General features: G+C 57.4%; 1 protein-coding gene across 2 annotated transcripts; it reads left to right on the forward strand.

Moving 5' to 3' along the window:
• The first annotated feature begins 861 nt into the window (after positions 1-861).
• LOC129144420 (bifunctional peptidase and (3S)-lysyl hydroxylase JMJD7) lies at positions 862-8,266 on the forward strand. Of its 2 annotated transcripts, none has more exons than XM_054686993.2 (8): positions 862-985; positions 5,799-5,952; positions 6,029-6,282; positions 6,647-6,703; positions 7,207-7,302; positions 7,534-7,610; positions 7,842-8,001; positions 8,129-8,266. In XM_054686993.2, the coding sequence occupies exons 1-8, from the start codon at positions 922-924 to the stop codon at positions 8,215-8,217; spliced, it is 951 nt and encodes a 316-aa protein (XP_054542968.1). In that variant the 5' UTR covers positions 862-921; the 3' UTR covers positions 8,218-8,266. The 2 variants fall into 2 exon arrangements, with proteins under 2 accessions (XP_054542968.1, XP_054542969.1); XM_054686994.2 differs by having other exon boundaries at positions 863-985; positions 6,037-6,282.
• The last annotated feature ends 1,960 nt before the right edge of the window (positions 8,267-10,226 follow it).

Genomic DNA, 10,226 nt, shown 5'->3' on the forward strand with positions numbered 1-10,226 from the left:
CGCCCACCGCAGGTGGGACTCAGGTTCGCCCTCTGGGCCAGGTCCTTCACGAGGAGGGAGCTACCCTTCGCCAGAAGTTTGTGAGAATGTGGCCGCCCTTTTCCTGCCCTCTGCGCCATGTGGGTGGGGGACCTCGTGGCCCGGCCGGCGCCCCGTCCCCTTCTGCATGTCTGAGGCCACCGGCAACCGCCGCCCCACTCCAGATTTGCCCCCGCCCTGTTTTGAAAGCCCCTTATTTATAACTTTTATACTTTGTGCAGGTCGCGGCCCTTCCCGCCTCATCCTCGGCTGCATGGGGCGGGGGGGCTGTTTTTAACGTGCCCGTTTGTACTGATGTATGAACTTGTCAATAAACACAATTGTTTGTTAACCCTGGGATGCCGGCCAGTGGGGCAGGCCGAAGCGGGCGCTGCCAGTCGCTCCACCGCTTCGGTGGCAGAACCCGGTGTGTGTCCAGGGGCAGGACGGGGCGGGGTGCTGGGGGTGTGGCCTGCGGCGGGTGCCTCTGGAAGGGCGGGGCGAGGGTCTGGGGGTGTGGCCTGCGGCGGGGAGGGCGGGGCGAGTGCTGGGGGTGTGGCCTGCGGCGGGTGCCTCTGGAAGGGCGGGGCGAGGGTCTGGGGGTGTGGCCTGCGGCGGGGACTCCGGGGAGGGCGGGGCGAATGCTGGGGGTGTGGCCTGCGGCGGGTGCCTCTGGAAGGGCGGGGCGAGGGTCTGGGGGTGTGGCCTGCGGCGGGGACTCCGGGGAGGGCGGGGCGAGTGCTGGGGGTGTGGCCTGCGGCGGGTGCCTCTGGAAGGGCGGGGCGAGGGTCTGGGGGTGTGGCCTGCGGCGGGGACTCCGGGGAGGGCGGGGCGAGTGCTGGGGGTGTGGCCTGCGGCGGGGCGTCGGGGAAAGGCGGGGTCTCGGCCGGCGCTGACGCAGCCATGGCGGAGGCGGCTTTGGAAGCCGTGCGGAGCGAGTTACGAGAATTCCCGGCCGCTGCGAGGGGTGAGTGGCTCTCCCACAGGCTGCGGCGATTTCCGAACACGGGAGGGGCCCTGGGATGCCGCTGACAGCGCGGGCTCGGAACCTCGTGTGTGCGACTGCCCTGAGGCCCCGCTCGGGTTGCTCTTCTGTGGCAACCTGCTTCCCTTCTCCCGTGTTCGCGCGCTCCCGCGGCTTCCTGGGTGATTCTGTTCACGTTATTCCCAAGGCCCGGTGCCGTCTTGACCGTGGTCGCGGCGAAGCCCTGTGTTTCCTACAGTCTTGAGCAGCTTGCTGTTGCCCTTGTTGAAAGCTCATCGAAGGCACACAGGTGGTGGTCGGATTCCTCCCCCACGTGCGCCGCCTCCGACCTCAACTCCCTTGTCGCACTTTGGGAGGATTGCAGGCTGACCAGATGGTCCCTGGCTCTTCCCCTGCTTGGCTTTTATTCCTTTTCTTTCTTTCTCTCTTCCCTCCTTCCTTCTTTTTTCTATTTTTAAATGATTTCTTACCACTGAACAGCAACACAGGCTCATGTGTATGTGATGGGTATGTAATATACAATGGTGCGCAATGTAAATGAAGCAAGGTTCCCTCCCAGCCCCAGTTTGCATTCTTACAGAAAGATTGTTTATATCCGTGCACACACGACTTTTTACCCTTTTTTTGTACAAATAGTAGCCTGCTAAACACACTCTTCTGCACCGTGTATCTTGGAGATCATTTCACATTCCTCTACCTCAGTCTTTTTCACGTCTGTGTGCTAGTGCTGTATTCACTTAGTCATTTAGGTCATGTCCAATCCGTTGTTTTCAATAATGCTGCAACGAATACTTTGAGGATTGATTTAACAAATACTTATTCAGCATCTCTGTGTGCCAGGCTCTGTTCAGTGTGTTTGAGATACATCACTGAACAAAACAAATCTGTCTTTTACAGTCTATGTCCTGTTACATTCTAAGTGAGAAGGTGGACAATTAACCACAGGTGTACTGAATGAGTACAATGTAGAGTAGAAGAAGTAGGTTAGAAGGTAAGTGCAGGCAAAGCCCTCTGTGGGAGTGTGCCTGATGTGTTTAGGAAACAGTGAAGAAGCCAGTCTGCAGGAGCAGCGTTTTCTACACATGTGTGAGTATGTTTGTTGGTTAAATTCTTTATATTTTTTGAGACAGGGTCTTACTGTGTCACACAGGCTGGAGTGCAGTGGCACGATCATAGCTCGCTGCACCTCGACTCCCAGGTTCAAGAGATCCTCCTGCTTCAGCACCTGGGAGTAGCTGAGACTACAGGCATGCGCCACCACGCCTGGCTAATTTTTCTGAATTTTAGTAGAGACAAGGCTGGTCTTAGATTCCTCAAACAATCCTTCCACCTCAGCATTCCAAAGTTTTGGAACGCCATGGAACACATAAGCCACTGCTCCCTGCCTTGTTAAATTCTTAGCAGAGTTATGGGGTCAAAGCAATTGTTTGGATCCCTTTTGAAATTTTCTCACTTGGAAGCCCCAGGAGAGGAAAGCAGCCATTCTCTAAAGGAAATGGTGAGCAAGTAAAACAAATCCCTAATTGCAGAAGTCCAAAGGGTGAAAAAATGGCAGTTTCCATGCATTTTCAGAATCCCAGGCTGTGTGCAGGACTCACGCCTGTAATCCTAGCACTTCAGGAGACCAAGGTGGGAGGCATCTCTTGAGGCCAGGAGTTCAAGACCAGCGTGGGCAACATAGTGAGACACCATCGTGTGGTGGCATGTGCCTGTAGTCCCACCTCCTGAGGCAAGAGGATTGTTTGAGTCCAGTAGTTTTGATGACAGTGGCGGGCAGTTTGAAGCAGATGCTGTCATCATGCTGGCTGCAGTGGGGAGGCACAAGTCGGGCAGCAGAAGCGGCTCTGGGAGCAGCAGTGGTGGTAGTGAGTCCCCTGTTCCCTGCATCCCCGAGGCAGCCGACTGCACCACCCCCACCCTCACATGGCTGGGCAGGACCTGCTCCTAAGCCCAAACCCTCTGCTGCAGCCTGAACCTCGCTCCCTGCCACATCCCAGAAGCCTGCGAGCACCCTGCCAAAGGTGCAACTGGGACTTGTAGGGACTTGTACTTGTGAGTACAAAAATACTCACACATGTGCACAAAGACCCTGCTCCTGCCAACTGGCTTCTTCACTGTTTCCGGAACACAGGACTACTAGGCTCATTTGTTTGGGGTGGTCAGAGCTGCCATGCCATATGCACCTTGCCCGCCACCGCTGTGGGGAAAATGCGAAGAGGAGAGGCAGCTGGGGCCACATGTTCCACAGAGCTGGCGGGAACTGGGGACAATGGGAGCCCCACCCCTTCCAAGTTGGTAGAGTGGGAGCTCCCTAGGCGCAATTACAGCCACCCAAGCCAGGACTGCAACTCAGGCACCCCTGTGCTCTTGGGAGCCAGGAGCAGGCAGGAGCCCCACCCTCCTAGATGCAGCTGCAGCCTCCCAAGCTGCAGCTGTGGACCCAGGCATGTCTGCACTTTTGGGGACCCAGGAAGGCCCCTTCCTGCTGCCGCAGGCTTGGAAGTGCCTGATCCTGCTGTCTGGCTTCTCCCCACTGTCAGCACCTGATCAGATCATGGAGCAAAGTTGAGGCCGAGCCTGGGTGCTATTGCAGTGCTGACACACCAGCCCCCTGCCTCCTTGGCCCCCTCTGGCCTTTGGGTGCCAACGAGCATGGGAGGGAGGCCAAGAGGGGCTGAGGGCAGCTCAGTGCTGGCCTGCAGGCACCCCTTGGCACAAACAGCTTGGGTGCCGTGAATGGTGGCAAGAGGCGGACAGGTTCCTGGGCGGAAGGTGGCGGGTCCCGGTGAAGCCCGACCTTCAAGCAAGGGAAGGCCTGAAGCCTGGGGGCTGGGCTGCCGGTTCCATGGACCGGAATGGGAACTTTTGGTGCTTTTTCCGGCCCACCCGTGGCTGCCCATGGACCAATAGGCATGTACGTCTTCCCCTGTGAGACCCATAAAAAGCCCCTGACTCAGCCAGACCAGAAGAGACGATGGGACGACCAGCTGCGGGGAGCAGCTGCCCACTGTGGGTCTCCTCTGAGCTATTCTGTGGCTCAGTAAAGCTCCTCTTTGTCTTGTTTACCCTCTGCTTGTCTGTGTGTACCTCATTCTTCCTGGATGCAGGACAAGAATTGGGACCTGCTGAGTGGCAGGGCGAAAAGAGCTGTAACATGAAGAGGGCTGAACCATGCGTCTTGCTCGCCACATTGTGGGTGACCAGAAGGAAAGAAGAGCTGCGGCCCTTTGGGGAGTCCAGACCCAGGAGCTCCCCAAGCTGGGGTTCTGACACCCTCTTTAGGGCTCTGCGGTTCCTGGTATCTGCAAGCTTCCAGGCACCACCATGCTTCCCAGTGTCAGCTGTGGAAGCTGCTTATGGTACACCTGGTCTAGCTGCAGCCTTGCAGGAAACCAGCACCTGTGTTGGCACCTGAAGCTGCCTGCCCCACCGCAGCCCACCTGCCTAGCTGTGCGCAGTGGCCAAACCCCACACTCTTTTTTTTTTTTTTTTTTGAGATAAAGTCTTGCTCTGTCACCCAGGCTGGAGTGCAGTGGCACGATGATAGCTCATTGCAGCCTCTACCTCTTGGACTCAAGTGATCCTCTGGCTTCAGCCTCTAGCATAGCTAGGAGTATAGGTGCATGCCACCATGTCCAGTTAATTTTTAATTTTTTTGTAGAGATGGGGTCTCCCTACATTGCCAAGGCTGGTCTTGACCTCCTGGCCTCAGCAATCCTCCTGCCTCTGCCTCCCAAAGTGCTGGGATTACAGACATGAGCCACCACATCTAGCCCTAAAATATATAGCATGTCAGATGGTGATGAATGCTAACGAGAAAAAATACGGAAAGGGATATAAAGATTTGCGGCAGGGGGACAGATTATAAATTTAGAAAGTATAGTCGGAGAAGGAAGTCTTATCAATGTGATATTTGAGTGAGGACCCAAAGGAGGTAGCTGGAATGTGGATGCCAGCGGAGGAGAGGAGACGGTGGGTTTGAGAGACATAGGAGACAGAATCAACAGGACTCAGAGCCAACCAGTAGGATGACGGGAGTGAAGGAGAAAGCCGAGTCAAAAAGATTTTGATTAGAGGTGACACAGGGCCACTGTAGACCCCTGTGCAGGCGGCACACCACGCAGCCTGCCGAAGTGTACGTGGTGGCCCTGGGTGTCTGGAGATGGTGATGCTGTTCAGCAGGACCCAAACCATAGCAGAGCCCTTCCTTTTCCTCCATTGGTGTCATCTGGTAGTATGTCTTCCCGGGTAAGAAGGTTGTAAATTTCTTAAGATGATGATTGTGTCATCCCTGATAGCCCCAGATTAGCCAAGCCAAGTGCTGAGCACATTCCTGGTGCTCAGTAAATGTCACTGTTAAAGGGGGCTTCCCAGAGCCACACAACACCCAGAATAGCCCGTGGCCATGGGGCCTCAGCCTTACTCATTCTGGAGCTCCCAGTGCCACTTCCATGGTGGCCTTTCCTGGTAGATGCTAGGAGGCTGGCCTCTCCAGGGTGGGAAGGCATAGGGTCCACTGTGCAGACACAGCCCCACAGGGGATTTGGCTTATGGGCTGGGTAGCAGCCTCTGGCCCCGTGGACGGTCAGGGCCCATGCTGGTGTGTGTGCGTGATGCTTTCTGCTTTCATTTTTCAGTCCTCATCTTTCTATTACTGGTTGTCCAGGGTCCTTTGGTCACCAACGAGCATTTCCCAGTGACACAGCGCGGCCTTTCCAGGGAGGGCATCTCTTGGGCAGGGACTGGGTGCTGCAGACATCAGCCCTTCCATCCCCTGTCTTCTTCTTTCTCTCAGAGCTCTGTGTGCCTCTTGCTGTGCCCTACCTGGACAAACCCCCAACTCCGCTCCACTTCTACCGGGACTGGGTCTGCCCCAACAGGCCGTGCATCATCCGCAACGCTCTGCAGCACTGGCCGGCCCTCCAGAAGTGGTCCCTCCCCTATTTCAGGTGGGAGCTGCCCTGGGGTCAGGTGTGAGCAGTGATTACTGGCATCTGGGCATGGGCTGAGTGTCCATTCCTCTAGAACCACAGTGGGCTCCACAGAGGTGAGTGTGGCCGTGACCCCAGATGGTTATGCGGATGCCGTGAGAGGGGATCGCTTCATGATGCCAGCTGAGCGCCACCTGCCCCTGAGCTTCGTGCTGGATGTGCTGGAGGGCCGGGCCCAGCACCCTGGAGTCCTCTATGTGCAGAAGCAGTGCTCCAACCTGCCCACCGAGCTGCCCCAGCTGCTGCCTGATCTGGAATCCCATGTGCCCTGGGCCTCCGAAGCCCTGGGTGAGTGGAGGTGGGGTGGTCCTGGCCCTGGACAGGGAAGATATGGGAAGGAGGGGGGTCAGCCTGTTTGCTCTTAGGTGATGACCTGGCCTATGGGCTTGGTCCTGTCAGCATCTGGTGCAGCTCACTAAATACATTCCCAGGCCTTGACTTAATCATAGATGAACTGCCAAAGATTGTTGTCCTTCCTTCTGCCCCAGGGAGGGAGGACCCCTTCCCCAAGATCTCCCAACCTCTGCCTCTTCTCCCTGACCCCTTTCTTGGGATTCTTCTGTGCTCAGACAGGTTTTGGCTCTGGCATCACTGGATGGCAGCTTTCCCCAGCCTGGCCTTCCTAACTTGCTCTCTGCCTTCTGCCCTGCAGGAAAGATGCCCGATGCTGTGAACTTCTGGCTGGGGGAGGTGGCTGCGGTGACTTCTCGTAGGTGTAAGGGGAATACAAAGGTGGGGAAGGAGCAGGTTGGGGCAGAGGGAGGGAAGACGAGGCCAGGAGTGGAGGGATGGCCCTGGGTGGAGGTTGGGCTGTTCTCTAAGATTTCTTTTGGCTTCTAGGACTCGGGCACCACAGAGGGTTTCCCCTGACAGCTGAGGTCGGGGAATGGACCCATGGCATTGGGGGCGGGTGCATTGTTTCTTCTAGACCCAAAGAAACCTCCCTGAAGGCCCGCTGGGCCAGGGGGTAAGTGTAGGAGAACTTCCCCTCTTGTTGAAGAGGAGTCCAGGGCCTGGTGAGCATCAGGTCCCTGGTAGGCAGAGTTCCAGAATGCCCATCAGAGCCCCTGGCATCTCCAGCCCACTGGCTCTGTGCGTGCTTCTCTTTTGTCATAGGCCGTCTTGGGGTGCAGGGCTCTCAGCATGATGGTTTGCCTCCTCCCGTGCCCCTGCCCTCCATACCCTGCCCCCGGGCCTTCTTTCTGTTGGCAGTGTACAAGGACCACTATGAGAACCTCTACTGCGTGGTCTCAGGAGAGAAGCATTTCTTGTTCCATCCTCCCAGCGACCGGCCCTTCATCCCCTATGGTAGGGGATGTGGCCTGCAGGGAGGGGCTGGGGAACAGCTGGCCCAAGGGGGAGGGAGGCAGCAAGAGCCTGGGAGGCCAGTTCCCAGGCCTGAGGTGTGGCTGTGGCATCCCCAGTGCACCAGGGCCCCTGATCCCCTTGCCCCTGCCCAGGGCTGGCTGGGGTGGAGGAGGGTCTGGCAAGTTCCAGGCTGTTTGCAATTCCCCCACACCCTTCTCCCTTGGGCTCCAGAGCTGTACACGCCGGCAACCTACCAGCTAACTGAAGAGGGCACCTTTAAGGTGGTGGATGAAGAGGCCATGGAGAAGGTGTCTGTCCTGTTCTTGGGCTCTAGGGAGGGAGAAGGGCAGAAGCCTGGCTCTGAAGAGCAGGCACAAAAGATCTGGGGAGAGGTGGCACCTTGCTCTGAAAAGTCCCTGAGTCTGAGGCCTTTCAGTGCTGAGCCAAGCAGGGCCTGTGGTGTTGACCTTTGGAAGGGACAGAGCCTGAAGTCCTGGGGGGTCTGGGGGGCTGCTCCCTGGCATCTGATGTGTTCCCAGGTGCCCTGGATCCCACTGGACCCCTTGGCGCCAGACCTAGCACGGTACCCTAGTTACAGTCAGGCCCAGGCCCTTCGCTGCACGGTGCGGGCCGGTGAGATGCTCTATCTGCCGGCTCTGTGGTTCCACCATGTCCAGCAGTCCCAGGGCTGCATCGCAGGTGAGGAGTTGTCCAGGCCACCTGGGGACAGGCCCTGCCAAGGTCCAGCAGGGCCTCTGGGGGGAGGCTTGGGAGGCTCTGGGTCAGAAGAGGGATCTTCATGCTCAGATCCCCGTTCTTCCCACAGTGAATTTCTGGTATGACATGGAATACGACCTCAAGTATAGTTACTTCCAGCTGCTCGACTCCCTCACCAAGGCTTCAGGCCTTGACTGATGGAGCACTGGTGAACACGACCAAGCACGCCTTGGGGGACGGGGCCAGCCCCTCCCTGGCCAGGTCAGTTCTCGAGAGAGCCTGGAGTGTGCATGCTGGCTGCTGGCCCCGGGTCCAGCATGGCTTGAGATCAGCTTTGGAGGATCTTGGAATGTGGTCATAAGGACTCAAGGTGCCAGGCAGGTCTGGGTGAGGGTTCTCAGGAAGTTGCCACACAGGTGAGCAGAGTGGGGATCAGGTGCAGCGGCACCTCTCCCCAGCGCTGTGATGTTGGGCGAGTCACTGCGTCTCGGGCATTGGTGTCCTGTCAGTAAAGAGATAATAATGGCTGTACCTTGTGGGGCTGTTGTGGGCTTGGAGATGATGTCTATGAGGACCAGCATGGAGCTGGCACACAGGACATGTGGAATAAAAGGTAGCTGTGAGTCGTATGTCCTTTTTTTTTTTATTTTTAAGATGGGGTCTCGCTCTGTCACCCAGGCTGGAGTGCAGTGGTGTGATGTCAGCTCACTGCAAGCTCCGCCTCCCAGGTTCACACTATTCTGCCTCAGCCTCCCAAGTAGCTGGGACTACAGGTGCGTGCCACCACGCCTGGCTAATTTTTTTGTATTTTTAGGAGAGACGGGGTTTCACCGTGTTAGCCAGTATGGTCTTGATCTCCTGACCTCGTGATCCACCTGCCTCGGCCTCCCAAAAGTGCTGGGATTACAGGTGTGAGCCGCTGCACCTGGCTTATGAGTCGTATGTTCTGATCCTCCCTCTTGAAGTTGCCTTCTGTGGTCTAAGGAGGGCCTGAAGGTTCAGGTAAAAACTTCAGGGTGACCTTCACTGGGGGTGAGGGCTGGATCCCAGCCTGGGCCCAAAGAGCCGTCAGCTGCCCAAGTCCCGCTGTCCATGAGAGCCACCGCAGCCCCTCCCTGGGACAAGCAAGCAGACCTGAGTCTTGTAGCTCTCTGGTCCGGACCTCTTTGGCCCAGGACCTTGAGAGCTATTCCTAGCTCTCCTATGGTTACTGTCCTCCCCCAGTTCAGGGGCAGCAAGTGGGACCTGGTGCCCTGGGGATAACCCCTGTTTCTCCCATAACAGGCACAGGCAGGAAGGGACGGAAGCCCCCGCCTCTCCTAGGGCTGTCCCTCTGAGGAAAGAGTTGGTCTCCACACGCTGACCCCCCCACAAACCATGCCCTGGAGGCAGAAGAACCCCCTGCCCCTGAGTGCCAACCCACAGGCCTCATCCCTGGCCACTCAGCCCCTAGCTTTGAAGGGCTGTTTTATGTGACAGCCACTCCCCTGCCTGTCGTGAGGGGGCCCGGGTGTTCATCTCAGATTGATGGAGCCCTGCCATCAAGACTGGGCATTCCTGTCCAACAGGTGCCAGAGTTGCGAAAGGCCTGTGACAGGGAACTCCACTCTTCCCTTGGCTGCTGTTCTGGGACTCACCCCTGCTTTCCTTCTGCTCAGCCCCTGGCAGCAAGCTCTCCAGGCTGGGATTGCAGGGCTGGGTGGGGCAGGCCCAGCTGGTAAAGGCTGGCGAGTGCCACAGAGGTATCAGGAGCTCTAGTATAGGCTTAGGGTGCCTCATTTCCTGGACAGGTGGCTGGTTCAGGAGTGGGTGTGGAGCTTAGGTGGAGCAGAGACGGCGGGTAGGAGGGACTTGGGACCAATTGGGACATCACATCCCTGGCTCTGGGTTAGAAAGCTGACAGTCCTTGATCCTGTGGCCACTGCCCCATCATTCCTGCTCCTGAGGACTCAGTCTCATGGCTGTGGTAAGGCCTGGCAGGGCCCTGGGTCCCTACTGGGACCCCTGGTCTCTACCTGGGGCCTAGTTAATATGTTTCTTATGGGAGCTGTGGTCTTCTCCAGGGGTAGGGAGGGGAGTTTATTGACCACAAGACCAGGGTAGTGGGCAGAAGCCAGGGGAGAAGGAGGCTTGGGGATGAGGGATCTGTCCTGAGTGTTTTCTGTCCTGGGAACGGGCTCCTGGCAGAGCTCCCTGGCACCATAGAT

This window comes from Pan troglodytes, chromosome 5 (assembly GCF_028858775.2).
Source record: "Pan troglodytes isolate AG18354 chromosome 5, NHGRI_mPanTro3-v2.0_pri, whole genome shotgun sequence".
NCBI lineage: Eukaryota > Metazoa > Chordata > Mammalia > Primates > Hominidae > Pan > Pan troglodytes.